Raw genomic sequence first — 22,551 nt, forward strand, 5'->3', positions numbered from 1 at the left:
GCTCTTTGGTTCTACAGTTCGGTTCCTACCACAAGCAAGTGTTTTCTTCGGATTCTGTCCATTTTTGCTTGTTTTCCATCTTTGGCAAACTTCATCAAGTGAGGCCCTGAAGAATGAGCAACAGTGGCATCCACACGAGTATATCTAGTCGATTCATGATGAAAGGACCAAGAGAAGTAAAAATATAAAGGTATGAAACTCTTAGATTGAAGATTTGAAGCCAGAGTTCATTTCTATGTAAAGAAACAAAACTTCATGTTTTTAGATACTCACCCTCTAGAAGCGAACAACTTCTAGTGTGTTTCCGAAGATTAAGATCATATCCTGATCGTTGATGCTATCTCAGATCAAAGGCTGTGATTTAAAAATGAATAGCTATGGGTATAAAGCAAGAGAATTCGTGCTCCATTCAGAAGATTCCACATGTCCAGTGGACCCAGGTGCAGTGTCATAAAGAATTTAATGTGGGCCCTTGATATGCATTACTAAACGATGAATCCACAGTCAGTGATCCATCGTCAAGATATATAAGGAAAAGTGGCCAAACTAAAGGTAAATATTTCTGAGTGCTTCTCTTTTCGGGAAGCAATGGTCTCGATGGTGCTTTTTCGTCTAATGGAAACATTCAAGGTTTCTTTTCCGGAAGACAAGAAAGGTAAAGAATTCTTAAACTTAATGTAGTGATATATTGCAGAGATGCCAGAAAGATGCTTATGATGGAGTCAGTTGCAAAGAAGAGCTTGATACAAAGGAAATAAAGTGTTCATGTGCTCAAGGCAGTGAATTCTTTTTGCGGCTTCTCCAAGCTAAGTTGTGAAATCAAGAGAAAAAGCCTTGTGTGGAAAAGAAATAGGTAAAGAACTCAAGGTACGAAAGAGTAGATCGCACATTACGGCCCCGAACCAAAGGAAATTGAAGGCAAATGTAAGTCTACGGAAAAGCAAGGTAATGCCTCTTTTCTTGCAGTTAAAAGGATTTTAGTGCAAGCCTTTACTTCGGATTCTCAAGTAAAGAGGGTAGTTCTCAGTAAAGTTAAGTAGAAGGATCCGGAAAGGAAATAATCTTTCTACTATAGGAGATTAAAGTGAATTTTATGGTGGTTGGATTTATGAGTTATCATGTGGGTGGGAATATGTTTCAAATAGCCGTTGATCCTCCTAATTTATTACAAATCTGACCGTTCTGGTTGTTAATTATGAGTTACTTCGTTCGTGTGGCACCAACAATCCAATTTCCGAATCTATATGATTGGACTTTTGCCAAATGAGGTCCCTCATTCTGCAACGGCTATTTAGTTGAAATAATTGCTTTCTCTATGTGAAGTTATAAGCTAATGATAGTTAGAGTTGTTGGGTCTGATTGTTTGATTGGATTAGAGAGTGAGCTATAGAAATTTTCTGATACCTCTTTCAAGTTTTACGATCTTGGTAATTTGCACAAAAGATTAAACACTGAGCCCCTCCATCCAATCACACAAAAGTTGAAGGAAAGTGGTTTAGTTGAGGTTGTTGGTTTTCCAATGGCTGTGTATGCACCAGAATTGGTGAAGGAATGCATTGAAAGGAAACCACAAGAACATCAGAAAGTCCCAGCCATGACAAGTAGATAAACTTCAATATGCAATCAAAATACTGAGAATCGGGCACCTTGCCCTATAGAAAGTGGCTTACCTAGTTCACGAAAAAAGAAACAATGGCATCCTCAGAAGAAAGCAACCAGTCGCAGCCAGAGGGAAATGCCAGAAAACATGCCATGAGATCAAGAGAAATGCCAAATTTTCCTCCATTTTGACTAGGGTTTTATCAAACCCTTAGTTCCTTCTCTCTCATATTCGACCAAGTTTGTAATAGAATGATATGTTTTGTTTTTTGCATTTTACAAAAACATATCATGTCAAGATTCGTAATGATTTCGGGTACATAAACTTTTTGAGGGAGTTTATTTGTTTAGTTTGAAATTTTATTCATCATAAAGTGATAGACCAGCCACGTGATAAACAATGTTACTATTTTGTTGAGATCTTTTTATTATATTTATTATTTAATAATTGATATCTTATAAATCAATTATTAAATAATAAATTTGATGAAACAAAATAAAATATGAGGAATTTTGGAATTTTTAAATTCAAGTTTCAAGGTTGAGTCACGGATTGTTGTCTAAAAGTATCAAAGGAGAATTGATGTTTTGATTTCCTAAATTGGAAGAGTTGAAGTTCAGTTCAAACTGGAAGGTGAAGACATTTGTGATGACTTGGTAGTAATGGTCAGTTTGGAGTTGCCATGTGTCTTAGTGTTTGTATTTGATCAGAAGTCCCAATTGATGATTTTTGAGTCATTTCTGGAGAGATTTTTGGAGATCTTGGTGTTTTCCTTAACTTGTCATCATGGAGACCTAGTAAAGACACAATTTGGAGGCCATTTGGCAGGTTTCTCTAATTACTGGAGTCCTTTTTGGAACAGATTTTTCTGAGATTCAACCCACAGTCCCTTCTTTTACGGAAAGATTGTTGAGTTTGTTTCTTGTTATATACTTCTCATTTTGAATGCGAAAAGGGGGCAATTTTAGGAGAGAGACCTTTGTATTTTCTAGGAGATCATTGTGCTGCTACTTCACATGATTGTATCTGTTTTGGAGGACTTTTTGAAAGAGCGTTTGAGAGCTTTTATTCATTCCAGATCTTTTTCTGATATCAAATTGGTGATTGATGTCTTTTTTTGTGTTTCATAACTGAAACCTTTCAAGTATGTCTCATTTTTAGAATCTTTTATGGTTAAATATTGTTTGCACAGGTCCAAGGTTGTATTAATTTTCTGAACATTAGCGCTGATTAATTTCCTTCTAGTTTCTCACTGATTTAAAATCTGCCTTGGAAATATTGGTGTGTCAAACGTTTTTATCAGAAATTGTATCATCTTTGGTATAAGTTCAATCTGTGTTAAGGAAAAGTTTATCTCCATATCATAAGTTTGGTGTATCACCTTCTATTTTCTGCAGTTTAGTTTCCACTTAAGTTTTCCTTTTTCATCCCTTTCCATCTAAGTTTATGTTTTCCATCAGTAAAGGTGTATTCATTAGATCCATCACATAGGAACCAGCCTAGAATCCGGAGGTTCAGTCAAACCACAGGTTGCCCACACCTCTGATTGATCCCATGTTCTCTAGAAATATCAAGTGTTTAGGTGCTTGAGATAGGGTGCAATTTCTGAAGATAACAACACTAAAATCGGTATTCACCACTTTCAAACTCCCTATCGCTCCATGCCATGTCATATGGTCTTTGACTTTGTTTTATACTCCCCCATTTAAAGGGTCATGTCCTTTTGTTCGCTTAATAGTTATTATTATTATTATCTATGATGTAAGTTGGTTTTCGTGTATTTAGGAAGTATCCTTAGGATTGAGTAATAGGATTTATTACTTTTATCCATTCCTACATTGAGAATTGTAAATATTCATTACTTATATTTTGATATTAATTTAATATTTATATAGCTATTAATTGATATTTATACATTGATTTGTTGATTAATAGCTATTTATTTACTAATCAATATATTTGTCTTTTATTAATCATTTAATTAGTAAACAATTAGGGATATAATTTGTAATTAATATTAGATTTTTTTATTTAGGGGGTATATTACAGTCCTACCCTCTCCAAATGGCTTGTCCTTAAGCAATTATAATTTATCAATTCATTGGCTAGATTACAATCAATCCATGACTCTTGTAAATTTTCGCATTTGAGTTAAATTATATAATTGCTAGTTTGAAGATGGAATGAAGTGCACTTATATTGAGTGGTATGAGAGATTCTGTTTGTTAGTCAAATTGGTGATCCTGAGATTGATTTGTGTTTGATGATCAAATGTAATTTAATGACAAATTATAGACTTCATAATGTCAAGGTCAATGGGTTACTTCAAAAAATTTGGAGCATAATTTGATTGATGGTTTCATAATCAAAAGGTGAATTTATGATCAGTGGCAATTAATAGTTTCAATGCAATATTAAATGAATTCTTTGATGATGATTATCACCTATACAAAGGTGGACATATGTTATTAAAAATAAATCAGTTTTAAGTGGATGGTGAGTAGCCCCTACTAGTTAGCAGCTTAAGTCCCTTTTTGCTTTTTACATGAACTCTTTTAGAAGGATCACAATTTTGATATCGAAGGGCACTAGATACTCATCTACAAGTAGGTCACCTCAAGGTATTCAGACTGTGTGTTCATACCCATCTTGGAATCTTTCCTCAAGGCTTTTGGAATCATGTTCTTACCCATCTTCGGCTCTTTCCTCAAGGCATTGAAAACCATGTCCTTACCCATCTTGGAATTTCTCCTCATGGCATTGGAACCCATGTCCTTACCTATCTTGGATTCTACATGTTGGGTGGATATTTTGCAACTGATAGTTCTGTGAAAATCTACTCACAAAATAGGTAGACCTGCCACAGCGTGTGAGACAAAGTCTCTCCTACATTAAAGGGAAGGCTCTCCCTTCTCACCGTTCCTTGTATCAACTCGAGGTAAGCAAGAAGTTGAGAGATTTGTGAGGGGTGTTACCAATATTCTTTCCTCTTAACTTTCAGGAAAGAATCCACTTACCAACGGAGCTAGTAATGGGCAAGATGAAATTTCTAACTACACTTCTATCTAGTAGTTGGAAATGGTGATACCGATAAACCAACACCAACTCAAATGTTGATTGAAAGCGTACCACTTTGGCTCTAAGTCTTATTTTAATGTATTCTATAAGAATAACCTCTACCATTGGGGCATGCAGACTTCCCGAAGTAGGGAATTCTAACTATTTTTCATGTATTTGAGATGGTAATACAAGCTACAGTCAAAGCTCCTAGTCTATACCAATCAAAGCTTTGGCTCCGATTGCTTCTTAACTCACTATGCTCTATTATTGAACACACAATCTAACATGAATCAAAGATAGTAGGCACAAACTGCAGTCAAAGCTTCTAATTTTCTCTATTACAATTGCTTCTAGCCAAAGCTTTGAATCCCATTGCTTCTTTTATTCACTTTCCTCCCAAATTCGTACTATACAATCAAAGTTATGTTTGCACAAATGTGGTAGATTTTTCTTGCATACAACAAAAGATGATTTTTACAATGAGGGAGGACTCTTTTATATAGGTAAAGGAGTTGATAAAAAGGAGGAAAAAGTGGGAGCAACTCAACCAACGTTGACCATTTCAAACAAATGAGAAAAATTATTTGGATTGCATGTCATAAGGACATGTACATTGAATTACATGTCATATGTCATAAGGACATGTAAATCGAATTACATGTAACTACATATTTTCATGCAATTCATTCTTTCCAACTATAAACATGAAAACTAAAGAAGGAAGAGAATTGAAACAAACCTAGGGATTATTCTGAAGGGCCTTATACATGATGATGCAATTTTGGATGATCACAGGATCAAGAGTTCCTGTATTTTCATGCCAATTTATTCACCTTGATAATCATGGTGTTGCATCTTTTGATAGCCTCTGACTCTATTTAATGAATTGTCTGTTGTCATTTGGAAACTTGATGTGATCAAGTTTTTCCACGTTTAAGTTGTTGTGAATTCTCCTTTGTAGATTGACACATTCTGGAATCTCTGACACTTTGAAAACCTTCTTGATGGTGTCCGAATAAAAACTCAAAACAACTTTCCATTAGCACCTTAAAGTCTTTTTTTTTTGAAGCAAAGTGCTTGGCACATTCCAACATTAACTCAGGTTCAAGGACAACCATTGGGAAAATGAAGATCCATTGAATTACGTCTTCCTTCGAATCAAAGCACTTCTCGTCGACAAGATGTCTTTGTTCTTTGAAGAAGTTTTGACATATCTTGAAGAGTGTGCTGTAAGGTGAAGATGAAAAGATCTTCCTATGAGATTAGATCCTTGAAAACTTTGGCATTTGAGTTACAATGATGTATCCATGAGGGATGGGTATTTGAAGTATGGATTAGATACTTATGAAACACATATGGTGGTTGGAAATGAATTGAAAAGCATATGTATTTGGATGGAAAGGGCCAAAGTCGGACATAGAAGAATGCATTGCATATTGTCAAAGATGCGCTTTTGTGGGTATGGCCAAGAATGCAAGTTGGGATGCCTAGGGATGTGTGCAAATGACGACTTTGGTGTTTAAAGAGTGACCTACCAAAGTCAGATTCTCCGAATGTAATTACATGTAAAGTGATTTATATGTAATCATGACTTGATGTAATCATGTACTTAGGTTCGGAGGATGGAAATGCATGTAAGTGGGAATGAAGAATGAGATTACATGTAATCGCATGTGGAGAATGAGATGCAAAGTGTTATGGCATGTAATGATGGATGTGGAATGAAAAGATGCACTTGCATGAAATAGTAAAAGGTGGAGTGAAGTGTAACACACTTAAGTTTTTGAGAAAGAACTTGCAACTTCTTCCAAACGAAGAAAAACGAGAAAGCAAGCAAACAAACAATGAAAACAAGCACAAAACAAACACATGCCTTTGGTCTAACACTCAAACATGTCAACAAGCGAATAGCTTTCAAGTGCAAATTCGAATTTGGAGTTTGGGGAAAATTGATAAGTGTGAAAATGAGAGTTTTTATCATATTTAAAGCAAAAATGCACTTTTCATGGCATATATATCAACAAGTGTGATACGTCAAGCTAAAATATGCAATAGAATAGTAAGATAAGCACAAATTAATGAACAAGATTGAAAATTTCCACTTGGAGATAAATGAGCCAAATATGGAGGAGAAAGAATTTCCAACTTTGAATTTTTTCAAGACAAACTTTGACCTCTTCAACCTTGCAATGATGAATCCAAAATGAGCAATGAATGACCGTTTTTGATTGATATGCCCAAAAAAGTGGTCAAAGATCACCAATGTATGAGTCGTTTTTGGCAAAAATACCAAGTTTGAAGCCGTTTTTATCAAAAATGCGGTCTCTTGCTGTCATGAAACAAGACATTTTTGCGATTGAGGCAACGTGTTCATTAATAGCAAATAAATGGATCAAAACCTTAAAATGACTTCTATTTGAGCCAAAATATGATCAAAATTGCCCAAAATCTGGGCGTTTTTCACCAAAACGTGGCTCAAGAATGCAAAATATGGTTCATTTTTGTCTTGGATATGCAAAATGATGACTGCCAAATGCATGTGTATGCATTAAAACTAAAAAATGCCCCCCTTCTGATGGATTTCGTGGCTGAAAAAGAAAGAAATTCGGGCTTTTTCGACAAAAACATGCCCTCCAAATATCACAAGATGCATTGTTTCTCGCATGGATTTCAACGCTTTTTCGACAAAAACATGCCCTCCAAATATCACAAGATGCATTGTTTCTCGCATGGATTTCAACGCCTAATACATGGGAGTGCATAAATATGCCAAAAAGATCTTGATCTTAGAGTTTTCAAGTCATTACAGAAAGGGAAAACATGAAGTTTTTTGGCTCATTTATCTCCACGTGGAAATTTTCAATCTTTTCATTAATTTGTGCTTATCTTACTATTCTATTGCATTTTTGATGGAAAACATGTTCTTGGAGAGGGAAAACATGAAGTTTTTTGCCATTGAATCTTCAAATTTGGGTTCTCTCTTTGCCAATGCATGAAAAGAGATGCAAAACATACTCTAGGAGTGAGTTTACATTAAAAAAAACATGGATTGCCTTCATTATGCAAAACGCCCTCTATGAGTGCAATTGCATATTTTAAAATCATGCATTTGCCCTCAAGATGCAAAACACATTCTAGGAGGAGCATTGCATATTTGAAAACATGTTATAATATGCCTTTTAGTGCAAAACGTGGTCTCTTGTAATAACCCCAACTGGCTTTTGCTACTAGAAATAAGATCCTTCTAAAATTTCTAGACTTTTTTGTAACTAAGTCAACCATCAAAATATGCTCAAGCTTGCAACCAAAAACTTGTATTATTGTTTCACCACCAATGACTTTATTTCATTGCTATAATTAGTACATCACAATTGCTCATGATCTAGCAAACTGTTATTTAATATGCAAGAAAATCCAGAAACAATGCAACTTGCAGCAGTTCACAATTTTGATCAGTCTGCAAACTATACAAATATTCTCAACACATTTCATTTGCCTTCACTATTAAAATTTAAATAAGGAACCTGGTCTAAATTAGCAGCTCCAAATCGCTGTAGACTGTGAGTGCACACATGAATTGCAGCAAACTAAAAAATGCATACATTTTATTGTAATTCCCCCCTACACAGCCACTGTTGTTTGCAAGGAGGAAATCTGCTCAGCTTGTATACTCACACAAGATTTGTTGAAATAATAGCAGGCAGTCAAGAACAGATCAAAAGGAAGAGAAAATACACCAGACACACCGATCACTGATACTTACTGCCCAATATTTCAGTATTCAGGATTCCCCAAACAGGGATAGTAATGTCTGAAAATGCAAATGAAACTGCTCCCAAAAACATAGATATAACACCCAATTTGCAGGTTAAACAAATGCCACTAATATGTAATTATGACATTTGAAACTCTGAGAACCACACACCACAAACCAGGAAATTCTGGGAGTTCAAATACTCAGCCAATACACCCAGAATACAGATTAAATACTTGCCCAATAGCAGCAGAATTGGCATCCAAAATTGCAAGACACATTGACACCTCTAAATGGAGATTTAGAGGCCTTCCAAGTTACAGTATTACAGAAAGGAAAATGCCCTAATCTGGTTGGTAAAAATAAACAAACAAATCCTGTATACCTCAGCACAGAATTGGATGTACCAAACCTCTTCAGCAAAGACTTGTCTTCTTAGCTACAGGAAGCACAGTATGAAAAGACATTGAATTCACCAATAGACAATCAGCTCCTCAGCCACAGTAGAAGCAGTAGAGGAAGCTCTAGGATCAAATCCTTATACTTCAGCAAGGGCACAGAAAATCAGAACTTGAAAAGCCACGAAGGCAACAAAAACAAATAAATATTCAAGGGTGCTTTTCTCAACAAATGGGCTTGTATTTATAACTTCTAGATTCCCTTTTGTTGCCAAAATGTAACTTCACTCAGGAAGCTTGACCACACAACATTAATTAGAAGCTTCCATTAGATTCTTTCACTTGACTTGGCTTAACTAATAAATAAATGACAGTTTCCACTGATAACTCAACCTTCAACTTAAGTGAAATTATAAAGTTAAATTATAACTTTATAATAAGCCATTTAATTATTTAATAATAATTTGGCTACTAAAAATATAATAACTCCCAAATTACTCATCATTTAAATATGTTGTCTAAAATAGGAGTCATACCTATTATTTCTCCATGTGACCAAATGCACTTTCCAAAAATAGAAAGGGTCCATCACGATCAACACCAACTTACCATAAATAGTAAGTACACAAAATTAAGCCCAAATGAAGTCCAATCTGAGCCAAATGAAGACCAGCCTGTAGCTTATTGAATTGTGGAGAAGATAAGACCCTCCCAAGTCAAGCTACTACCTCAGAAGACCCTCTATCCACAATAATTAGCCTATGAGGATCACAATAATAGGCTAATCCTTGAAACTTCGATGCTGGAAAAAATGGGGACATTACATAATGTGATTTTTTTGAGTTTAGGATCGATATATATATATATATATATGTTATGCAAGTTGCCTAGACATCATCTATGGACTCCCTTAAAGTTTACAGGTTCAAGCCCATTTCATGAAGATTTATGGGATGTGAACCCCTTCCCTCTATTTAGAAAAGATCCACTAGATTGGATTTATACAAGCCCCTCCTTGGTATCATTTCAATCTTCTTTCTGGTCAAATAGTGATAAATTCAAATTTGTTTTTGATATATTTATTTGAATGTTTAAATATGTTTGTGAATAGTTTCTTTTATGATTATTATATATCCATTAATTATATGCATCTATGTTCATTTCAATAATCCCTCATTTTTTTCTATAATTCTAATATTATCAAGTGACTTAACTCATATATATTGAATAATATATAGTTATGGAGTATACTTTATCTTTAGTAGATCCCACCTTTCTGCTGATGTAGGGGAGTCACCTACTTAATGCAAATGGTCGCTGCTATGACTGTACTGATTTCCTCCCGGTCTTATTTGGAGGTCCTTACACTCCACGGAGGCCATTTGCTTTGGTGATGTGATATTTTAATGGTCTACGCTATATAACTACTTTTTTTTGTTTGCTTACATGGCACTACAATTGGTATTCACTACTTTCAAACTCCTTATTGCTCCATTGCATGTCATATGGTCTTCGACTTTGTTTCATACTCGCCCATTAAAAGGGTCACGTCCTTTTGTCCGCTTAATAGTTATTATTATTGTTATTTATGATGTAAGTTATTCTTGTGAATTTGGGGAGTATTTTTAGAAGTGAGTAATAGTATTTATTAATTTTGTCCATTCCTACATTAAGGTTTGTAAATATTCATTAGTTATATTTTAATATAAATTTAATATTTATTTAACTATTAATTGATATTTATACATTGATTTGTTGATTAAGAGCTATATATTTACTAATCAATATATTTGTCTTTTATTAATCATTTAATTAGCAAACAATTACGGATATAATTTGTAATTAATATTAGATTTCTTTTTTTAGGGGGGATATTATAGGTAACATAGTTTCTACAATATTCTCTCTTATAGTTAATTTTATTTACATATTCTTTCATTGTACTCTTACTCTTATTTAATTATTTTAAATCTTATTTTAAATATATTATATATGTTACTATTTATATTATGACAATAATAATTTATTATTATTTCTTATATTTATATTTCAATATTAATTTTAATATATGATTTTATTATCATTAATTATTTTATAAATTCTAATATACATGTTGACTGTAGGACAAACATATTTGAAAAGGTAGAAAATTTATATAGTTGCGAATCCATCTATATCAAATTTGATCGGTGGAAGCTCCTTTATATAAAGTTGGTACACTTTTGTGATGGATAGTGTGCATGGTGATATAGTATGATATTCTCCTATTCCAGTCAACCCAAAGTTAGTTTTTTATGCTAAGAATTAGCTACAAGTCATAGATGGTATACTTTGCTGCCCTCAGTATCTCTAGCATGATCTCATGGCTTGAGGTTTCCCCTTAGCCAAACGGTGGCTCATTCCCATCAACAATAGGTTGAGATGTGTTGTCCTGCATTTTGTCACCACAAAATGTTGGTAACAGCACAAAAAATTTTCAAGCTAGTTTTGCATATCTCTAAGCTTGAATATGGTATTCAATTGTTCAATGTTGATTGATCAATTGACTTCAATTCGTATATCAAATTCTTCTACTGAAGGTTTTCATCGAGTCCTTTTCATTTTTCTGTTTGTCGAGCCTATGCTTATTTTTTTAGGCCTTCATCGTCTTTTTTTTTGCTTTGAAGTTTGTGTTTGTTGGTTTTTAGTCCTTTGGTCTTGCTCATTTCATGGCTTTCGGTTTTCCCTTTGATTTGGTGTAACTTAGAGCTTAATCGGAGTTGCTAGTCAAAATATATGGCCATTTTAGTGCCCAAAAAGTGGACCTTTTTGATGCAACAATACGAATTAAAAATATCATGTTGTATTTTTTATTTGACGTTCACTTTTTGAAAAATATAACTTAAATTCACGTTATTTTATATTTTTAAGTTACTTTATGAATTAGATTTTCACTTAAAGTAACTATTGTGCACTTTATGTTATGTTTTTAAGTTGAGTTACTTTTTGATTTTTCACTTAAGTGACTATATTAACTATATAGTTAAATTTAATTTTTAGCATTTAAATCAAATGCTGTAGTAAATATTACTTTTTAAATGATATTTACATGTTATATTGTTAATATGATATGTAAATATAATTTATGCCCCACTTAAGTAAATACTTTAATGAATTTAAATTGACATATGCTTATTAAATCACCTAAAGTCATCAAAAGTGAACATTCTATGTGTCATTACATGTAAAATCCATCAATAGTGGACCTTTTACATGTCATTACATATAAAATTCAACTTGGAAACATAAATCCATCAAAAGTGGACCTTTCCCATGTCTTTGCATATTTAAGTCAACAAAAGTGGACATTTTATATGCCATGACATGTAAAATCCATCAAAAGTGGACCTTTTACATGCCACTGCATATAAAGTTCAACTTAAAAGCATAAAGTCATCAAAAGTGGACCATTTTGATGCCATCGCATCTAAAGGTGAGTTTTATGACTTAAAATTGTGCTATTGCATCCAAAACATGAGATTTCACTTAAAATATGCAGTTCATCCCAAAAGGTCCGATTTTAACCATGTGCATATTTTAAAATGTGTAATGCCTCCTAAAAGGTCTGGTTTTGGAAGAATACATGTAATGAGCCTCTAAGAATCCAATTTTGGAGATTGTGAGAGATTTAGTTGATAGTTTTTCATGAGATGTTCTCCAATAGGGTCGTTTTTGCTTGGCAATGGATTTTCTAAAATCAAAAATTGATTTATCTTGCTAAAAAATGTTTTTTCAAACTCCTTCCAAGGGCATGTTTTTGGAAATTTTTTCAAATTAATCCATATAGAGTGATTTAAATCACGTTTTTGCAAGGAAATGAGGCGTTTTAGCATCTTCAATGATTTGTAATACATCTTGGCTCACATTTTTGCACTCGGAAGCCAAAAACGAATTCATTTCATGCCTTCTATGAATCACGTTTTTGCTAAAAACGCCCATAAAATTAGGGTTTACATCCACTTTTTTGCATTTTGGAGTCACATTTTTGCATTTTGATCGATGCATATACATTTGGGGAAGTTCTATTTGCATTCACAAGTGAAAAATGACTGAAAAAATGCATTTATTGCTCACGTTTTTACAAAAATGGCACAGATTTGTACATTAATAGTTGTTGAATGCAAGTACGGAAAAAGTCAAATTATTGTTTAAGAATTTGGATTTTGAGGAGAATTGGTCTTTAAACTCTATAATTGTTGCTATTTTTGCTCTTTGGTCTCCAAGTACATGGATTTTTTCAAACTTGCTCATTAATTCATGCTTATCTTGCTATTTCCATGCATATTATGGCTTGTTATTGCACACTTGTCCATATATATGCCATGAAAAGTGCATTTTGCCTTTAAAAATGAAGAAATTGTTCATTTTCATGTTTTTGGTTTTTCTCCAAACTCCAAATTCGAAATTGTATATTGAAATGCTTTGCATCTTGACATGTTTGAGCCACTTTCCAAAGTTACATTTTTCTTTTGAATTTTTGTGCTTTGTGCTTGCTTTCCAGTTTTCTCCACTTTGGAGAAGTTGCAAGCTCTTTCCCAAGAACTTGTTGCTTCATGCAAAAACATCATCACGTTTCACTTCCATCTTCCATGTCACAACACTTTGCATCTCATCTGACAAATGCGATTACATGTTTTCCATCTCATTCACCATTTGCACATGCATGTAATCCCATTTTCTGCTTTCATTTTCACTCATCTCACTTTTCGCATCCACTCGCATGACATGATTACACGAAAAGCCTTACGTGTAATTGCATCTCAAAGGTCCGATTTTGACTAAAAGTCATTTTTTGAAAAGTCAAAAAGATGTCATTTTCATCTTTCATGTGCTTTGACTTCACCTTTTCACCAAAGATGACTATAAAGCTCATTATCCCTCTTCCATTTTCCATTTCCATCTTTCGATATGCACTTACACCTCCATGAGCAAATACATGTTATTCCACTTCTCATGTTATTACACATTTCATCCCATTCGTCATCCGCACTTGCATGTAAGCTCATCTTGCATCCACATTCACATGTCATCTCACTTTTCATTCCTCATTACATGTAATCCATTTTCCGTGTAATGACATCTTGAAAGCCTAAGTCACGTTTAGAAATCAGCAATTTTTATTTGCACGCATTCTCATGTGCCAAACACTTTACATAAAAAAGAAGGTTAAAGGTGTTGATGGAAAGTTGTTCCGAGTGTACATCTGGACACAATCAAAAAAGTTTTCAAAGTGTCAATGATTCTAGAATGTGCTGATCTACAAAAGGAGAATTCACGACAACTTGAACGAGAAAAAGCTTGACCACGTCAAGTTTTCAAATGACAACGGACAATTCGGCAAAGAGAGTCAAGTTATCAAAAGATGCAACACCGTGATTATTAAGGTGAATGCAGTGGCATGAAATACAAGAACTCCCAATCTTGTTATCATCTGGGATAACATCACCAAGTACAAGGCCGTTTAGAACAATGCCTAGAATTGTTTCCTTCTCTTTCGTCTTCTTTCTTATTCATTCATGTTTGTAGTTGAAGAGGATGCATTATGTGAAAAAATGTAATTAGATGTAATGCAAGTTACATGGGCATGTAAAGATGTAATGCGAGTTGCACATGCAGTTGCATGTAACCCTATATTTTCTCTTGTAGTTAAACTAGGTCAAAGTTGGTTGAGTTGCTTCCACTTTTTCCTCCACCTTCTTCTCAACTCTTGTGCTTATATAAAGGAGTGTCCCCTCATTGTAAAAATCATCTTTTGTTGTATGCAAGAAAGCTTTGCCACATTTGTGCAAGCATAACTTTGATTGTGTAGTACGAATTTGGGAGAAAAGTAAATCAAAAGAAGCAATTGGATTCAAAGCTTTGACTGGAAGCAATTGTGATAGAGTAAATTAGAAGCTTTGACTATAATTTGTGTGTATTTTCTTGATTCATGTTATTATTATGTGTTTAGAAAAAGAGCATAGTGATGGAGCCAAAGCTTTAACTGGGAGTGGTTATGGAAATATATAGATAGAAGTTTTGTCTGTAGCTTATACTTCTTTCTTAATTCGCAAAATAGTTAAGTTATTCTTACTTTTAGGTGTCTTTGTGCCTTAATTGTAAAGCTTTTCCATATAGAAGTACGACCGGACTTAGAGCCAAACCTAGCCTTTGAGTTAGTGAAGGTTTATCGGTATCACTGTTTCCAACTCTTGATAGAAGTGTAGTTAGAGATTCACCCTGCCCATTACTCGCTACACGAGTAAGTGGGTTCTTTCTTGAAAGATAAGAAAAAAGGATATTAGTAACACCCATTTTATAAAATCTCTTGACTTCTTGCTTACCTTGAGTTGTTGCAAGGAATAGTGAAAAGGGGGAGCTTTCCCTTTAAGGTAGGAGAGACTCTGTCTCACACACTGTGGCTAGTCATCCTATTTTGCAACTAGATTTTTACCCAAAACTGTCGGTTGCAAAATATCCACGCAACAAGATGGATCGACATATTTCTTTTTCTAACTTTATCGATCATCTTTCCTCCCTCTAGGAAGTTGAGATCAAAGAACATTTCATCTTCAACCACCCATTTATTATGAGACTCATGGGAGGTATTAATGCCTCTATAGGGGTTCAAACAACAATCTCTCTACTTTCTTTAGTTATTCAAACCAATGGTGTTTGACTCTTTACTTTTCAGCAGACCATAACTCATTGGTATCAATTTTTACATGCAACTTCTTGGGATTCTAGAGCCCCTATGTTGATCATCTTCTTTTAGGACATCTAGGAGATATGTGGTCCTTGATGGTTACGTTTACCATGGATGTAGATAGGGGTGTGAGACTGTGTCTCTGATAGCTTCTCCTATGTTCCCCCTCAACATCATGTTCTTGTTTCTTTTCAATGTTGTGGCATAGCTACTTGTTTACTTCAACCCTATCCTCTCGAACCGGCTCTCTAAACACAGGGACACATGTATATTATGAGCTTGTTCTCACTACTTAAGGTTTTATTCAACCTTAGATGTTAGGTGTAATCATAATTTGGTTACCGCTCCTTGCTTTTGACACTTTGTGATGAACATTATTAGATCTTGTATCAGTACCTTCATAGTGATTGGTGGTGGCATTGGCAATTTTTCAATTTCTAGCCTAGAGAGTAATACTTAATAAACTTAGTTTTCCTCTATGGTTTCTCTTTGCTCTGTATGGTTTGTGTTCCTTTTCTTCATTGTTTGTACCTATTTTTTGCTGGTCCCTTGTTGGTTTCTATTTTCTACATTTGTTCTTCCCCTTGATATGACTTTTCTAGGTTTCTGTTTGTAGAACCTTCTATTGTATACTATTGTTCTTGTGAGTCCTTTCGACCAACTTTTGGTCATCCATGGAAGTTAATATAGTTTCTTTATTTCTTCTCAAAATGTAGCTTATTTCTCCCAACATCATGACACCCTACAAGGATTTAATAACCAAGCTACAAGGATTTAATAACCAGCTTGGCTTTGTGTGTTCGCGATGGTTAAGTAAAATAAAACTTTGTGCGTTGTATTCATAGGAAAAATTGTTTGCTTTCTGAGTTTATTTTTCTAATTGTAAGAAATCCTTGAAGAACATGGTATCTTGTAATTTACAGCTCAATGCAAGATAGATCTAACGTCATAAAATGTCTTATTATGAAACTCTCTAGTGGAGTCTAGTTGTGATTGGCATCGTACAATTTTAATTTTTTGAAATAATTGAGAAAACATTGCTACTTCTTGAGACTTGCACAAGTCATTCTCAGATTTGTTAATGAATATGATTTTTTTTTTTGATACAGGTACATGCCACTTTCAGGTTTTCATGGAGTCTTGTCAGGGTTTCTTGTGGGCATAAAACAAGTTATGCCTGACCAAGAAGTTGCGGCACTGGGTGCTTATGTCATACGAGCCAAGGTACCCTTGACATTCATGTATTTGGTTTGTAGAGTCTTTTCAATTGATCCAAATGCCTTATTAGATCTAATCGTAAATACCCTTCGTTGAACAAACTGCTGATATTTAGTTTATGCTTGTAATAATACATTCCAGTGGCTACCTTCGCTTCTGGTTTTGTTGTCCGTCATTATAAGCTTTTTGACCACAGAATCAATGCCATACCTACCATTTGTGATAGTTGGAACTTATGGGAGTTGGCTATACCTACGTTATTTTCAATGGAATCCGGATACACATCTGAAAGGTTATCCAACTGAAGATTTTGCTTTCTCTACATTTTTCCCAAGATTTATGAGGTAATAATAATGACATACTCTTCCAGGCATTCTAATTTCTAATTTGTTTCTTGTGTATCATTGTCAAACTCAAATTTGGTGCAATAATATAATAATATTATTATATTTTGTGATTTTTTCTTGCTTGAGCACTGCATATTTTTAAGTAGCATTTACTGTATTTTCCCTTTCCATTCTCTTCATCTGTATCCAAAATTTTCTCCAGAGAAAATGATGTAAATTGAGTTGTGTATGCAAAGATCTTTTTCAGTCGATGTTTGTTGAAGTATGTAGTTATATGATTATGCCCTAAAACAGGTTAAATCTTTTGCATGAAGTTAGTACAGCCTTTTTGTGATGTTGCATTGTATTGAAGAATTAGTACAGTATTTTCAGATGAAGCAGTCTATTGTTGTGAATCGCAGGTTACTTTATCATCTTTTTTCCTTGCTGGGCACTTTTGTAGCTAACTTAAATTCCATTTACTCATATTGCAGACCAATAATAGACATATTTGCCACATTGTGTCAAAAAATATTCTGTCAAAATGCACCAGTGCCCATTGAAGTGGGAGACAGTTATGCTGCAGGTGGTGTACATGCACCAGGATCTGACCCCTTGGAGGTCTCTAGGAGGAGGTACACATCTTTTCAGTCTACTTTATTGTTAACATAATTTCAAATGTTCAAATTGACTTATAAGATGATCTTTCTTCCATAGACTATGGCGATTAATATATGTCCTTGTTGAACCTTGTAAGTTAGCCATTCAATTATATTCGTCTGAAAGAGCAGTTGTTAAGGCTATAACTTTCTGATCAGTTAAATGTTTAACTGCACCACTTTTCTGTGCATCATTTTCTTGTGAGAACTAGAAATATTAGAAATAGTTAAATGTCTTTTATTATTATTAAGAACAATTCATTTTCTTTTATCTAATGAGAGTAGGAAGGACTTAAAATCACCAATTCAATTATCTTTCTTCTATAGATGTAATGGCTATCAATAAGCATCCCAGTATTGAAAATTGTATGTTATCAAATGGCTTAACATTGTTCTGTTAGAATATGTTCACTCGTTGAAAGTTCAGTTGTTAAGACTAAAACATTCCAAGTTTTAGTTTTCATATTTTCAATCTCCTTTTGTTTCTGAGATACTTTATGATAGCAGCTAGCCTAGACATGTTGGCATGTTTGGTTGCTGGAATATAATTTAAGAATTGGCATTCAGAATGCTGAATTTGGGATTCTGGAACTTGGAATTCAGATTATGATTTAGGGAATTTGATTGGGACTGTTTGGTTTACCAAGAATTCTCCGTTTGGTTGCACATTGTAGAATTGGAATACCAACCAGATTAAGCATTATCTTTTTCTTTTTTTCAATTTTTTAACATGAATGAAATGTATTTTTAATATATCGTTTTCGCTTGATTGAAAATGTGATTTAAATGTACGTTACATTACATGATTTTTAATTTATTATCATTAAAACCATGATACACAAGGAAAATACTAACTACAAACAAAAAAAACTACATTAATTTATAAATTATCGTGATATTACAAAAAAATTGCAAAATGTCTGTATACAAAATAAACATGTAGCAAAGTTTTATGTTTATTAAGCTTATTGTCACATAAGGTTCCAACATGCAAGGCCAATAATTACACATAGAAGGCTGCGTAAAAAGATTATTTCAGCCTCTTGTACCTTACACATTTTGCACTCATTTCCTTCATCATATATTTTAGCTTTTTCTGATGCAATGCCAGCCCTGGCCACCTCTCATGCCTTACGCATTTTGCACTCTTTTCCTTCATCATGTTCAATTCTAGAGTGGACATCATCAACCCACCGGAAATGTCGACAACCATCGTTCCCCTACAATACAAAATCTGCATTAGTTCATACTAAAGAGATTACGTGTCATTAATTTGAAACATATAATATATAACATGCCATTAATAACCGCCTTTCTGTTTGTACAACACCAAATATGGCACCCATGATTATTCTTTGTGTGTGACACTTTTACTAGACACGACCCAACACCACATGGGCAATCATAAATTGGCACATCTCTCACAGCCATGAATCCTGTATCAATAAACAATGTACCATGAAAACTTTTCAGAATGTGATGCAAGAATCAATCTTGAATCAATAATTAAAGAATACATAGAAGATACTACATAATAAACGATAACTATCCCTATAAGCAATGAATAAATGAGTCTTGAATCAATAAATAAACAACACATAAACAAGATACTACGTGATAAATGATGATATAAAGGATACACACTCCTGCCCTCACATTGACTCTCAAATTGGTTTCTGCAGTTGCTACAGGCTTATGATTCACAAAATCAGTGTTAAGAAAACTTCAACAGGCTGGCAGATGAGGGGAAAATCACTTTACCATTGTTATTACTGATGTTAAAAATAAGAAACCTAAAAACAGCTGAAGTCTAGTGCAAACTGCTGATGGTTAAATTATAAGTATATCTCTAAGTTTGGCACATTTAATATCAAAGAAACCCTAAGCAAAGTAGAGAAGCTCAAATAGGGAATGTATCTTTTTCCAGAGTGATATGGAGAGAAATAAGACCTGATTGTTGTGGAGGACCTAAAAGAGCAAATGCTGTTGATTTGATAGTTGATTGGAGGAATCAGATCACTGAGTGTGGGAATAGCTCAATAATAGTAGCTGCAAGCTTACAATGAAAAGACCAAGTCCTATCCCAAGCTTATTCAAACAGTAGCTTACACAAGCTGCAATTAATTCCAGCTGATGACAATAATTGCTTTTGTTTATTTATACAAAAATTCTACAAACAGAAACCTTGAGCACAAGATGCAGAACAATAGCCTTGGGCATTCAAAGATTACACCTAATGACAGAAGGAATCATCTGCTTGAAAATCCTGCACATCAAATAGCAATTTCAATATAGTTAGATCTTACCAGTGCATTTTATATCCAAAGCAACTTTATAAAGTGTGAATATTTCAAAATTTCGAAGTAGAATATTTTTAAATGTTTATAGAATAGATATATGATTCTTATATTTTAGGTTTCAATTGTGTATGCACTTCAATTGATGTTTCAGATAAAATACTTAGTGAATGCAATGATCTATCCTCTTTTTAAAGTCAAAATATATCTTTCTCTTCTTTGTGACGAATCATTGATTGTGATCCAAAACTTCAATGGAAAAATATACACAGTTGAAACCAAAATCAATCATCTACTAAATAATATCTCCTAAACATCAAACACTTTGCCATGAAAGATATTCCTCTGGTTTTCTCAATTGATAATGTTTAGGTGATTTGAAAAAGGGCAAATATTAGCTCCATAGTATGTAGTAAACTTAAATAGGCAACACAAGGATATAAATGTACATGGCCGTTTGCCTTTGTAGGCACCATTTCAAGGTTCATTGAGGTGAATACACACTCAGAGATACTCTAGCAAATCTTATTGAAGCATTTAATCAAGGTCCAATTTCTAAGAAAAACCCCAACTTGGCAGAATCAATAACACACACCCAAAAAGTGATAAGTTTTGATGATGCATTTGAATAACAATACGGGTTTGCAGTTTTTAAAAAAGTGTCTGAGACAACAAGTTTTGGAGGGATAAGCTTCCCCACTGCATTTGAGTAACAATACAGATTTCCAGTATTCAATGTATATAAACTTCAAATGTCAATGTCAAGATCAATTTCAGATACTCCATGAAATACAAAAGGAATACAGCTGCAGAGGACTAGTTGTCTTAGCAGCAGTTTCCATTGCTTCCTGCTGCTGAGATGCTCTGCAATGACGTACTGAGTGGGTGAAGAATCTGCCCTTGTAGGGAGCTTGTTATAATTTGAAGAATCCGACTTTTTTTCCTAAGGGAAATTGTTGTGAATTGAGGAATCCAAACCTTTTTTGTTATGAATTGAAGAATCCAACCTTCTATTGTCTTTGCCACAAATTCAAATTGGAATATGGCTTTTTGTGAAAAACAGTCTGTGGTGCTGGGATATGATAAGTCCATCGTGGAAGACACATTTTCTGGCATAAAGCTCCTCCCTTGAAAAGGAAGAATAATATCCACATAAGGCTGGTAACTATGATTAAAACAGATCACAGTGGTCTTGCTGCTCTACATATACAGATGGATTATACTCGTAGCTGAAATGATCATTATGTCGTTCGAGATAGAGTAGATATATATGTCGATTGAAAGGAGCTCTAGCTATTATGAAAGAATAGTTTGCAACACAAGCAGTTCTTGTTTCAAAGAACAAAAGAGTTTCACAAATATAGATATACAGAACCTCTCACAGACAATGCAACATTCCATTTATAATTTCAAGGGAAAAGAAGCTTCAAAAATAAATATATTATATATGCAGATTCAAAATTACTGACAAATAGTTGCCAAAAACATATGTTCTATATCCATCAAATGGAATGTGAATCACCAAAGTTAAGCAACATCTAACAGTTATAAAACCGATCATAAAAGTATGTGAACTAAATGTACTAAAGCCCTACAAACTTTATGTGAACATATTTTGTTCACTCCTTTTCATTCATTATCAAGAACCCTTTGGCTCTATCAAGATCAGCCACAAAGGTGTCAGATGCTGCAATTAAAGTAGTAATACTAAGTTTACTGGTGGCTTTTTGTGCAGCATAGACATCTTGTAGATCTTTTAGCTTACGGTCTTCACCCAATTCGATAAGCTGAGGCTAAAGGAGGGTCTCATTTAGCTTATCGATCGAAGGAGACATGCCATCCATTGAACTAGACATATTGGCCTTCTTCCTCTTTGACCTCCTTGATGATGATGCTGAATGAGCATCTTTTCCATTTGCTGCACTACACTGATTTGACATAGGAATATTCATGTCCACATCATCCAAAACAGCATCAGCATGAATAGGTGTATGAATATCCCCATAATCATCATCAAGATCTATAGTCTCATCCATATTGTGTCCTCCTATTTCTTGTGCTGTTGCAGCTGTTGCACCCTCAGCGATATCGTTACTCACAATCAAGGCTAAATCATTATAGTATTGAAAAGATTGTCTCTTAAAGACTGACATTTTAAAACTCCTTCCTCTGCATGTTGGCATAAAGATTGAATTACTTTTTTGACTATCAATGGTAATAACTTTGTTTTAAATAAGGAAAAAACATTTGAACGGGTATGTTACCTTCAAAAGTTCTTCCCAAACACTGTCATCAGCATCCATAGATTGCGTTGACTTGTTCCAAGCAAAGCCACTAGTACTTTTCAGCTCTTGCCTTATTTTGTATCCCGTCTTCCAAGTTTTCAACTTGTTCTTGAAATTATCCTTAGACAAATTCATGTTCAGCTCTGTATTGAACTTTCATTCAATGGCTGTCCACACTTCTTTTTTAAAGCCGCCCTTGCCTTTCCTTCCGATAGTGATCTGTTCATGGA

General features: G+C 34.1%; 1 protein-coding gene across 2 annotated transcripts in view; it reads left to right on the forward strand.

The window, feature by feature from the left end:
• Positions 1-22,551, forward strand: part of LOC149578103 (rhomboid-like protein 19) — a 179,506-nt gene that overhangs the window by 102,894 nt on the left and 54,061 nt on the right. For both annotated transcript variants that reach the window (XM_089827562.1, XM_089827563.1), the window contains exons 5-7: positions 16,646-16,760; positions 16,896-17,098; positions 17,575-17,715. In XM_089827562.1, coding sequence (XP_089683688.1) covers positions 16,646-16,760; positions 16,896-17,098; positions 17,575-17,715 — 459 coding nt within the window. The remainder of the gene's footprint in view (positions 1-16,645; positions 16,761-16,895; positions 17,099-17,574; positions 17,716-22,551) is intronic.

This window comes from Cupressus sempervirens, chromosome 1, assembly GCF_028749045.1.
Source record: "Cupressus sempervirens isolate cs-2001-9-10 chromosome 1, ASM2874904v1, whole genome shotgun sequence".
Classification (NCBI taxonomy): domain Eukaryota; kingdom Viridiplantae; phylum Streptophyta; class Pinopsida; order Cupressales; family Cupressaceae; genus Cupressus; species Cupressus sempervirens.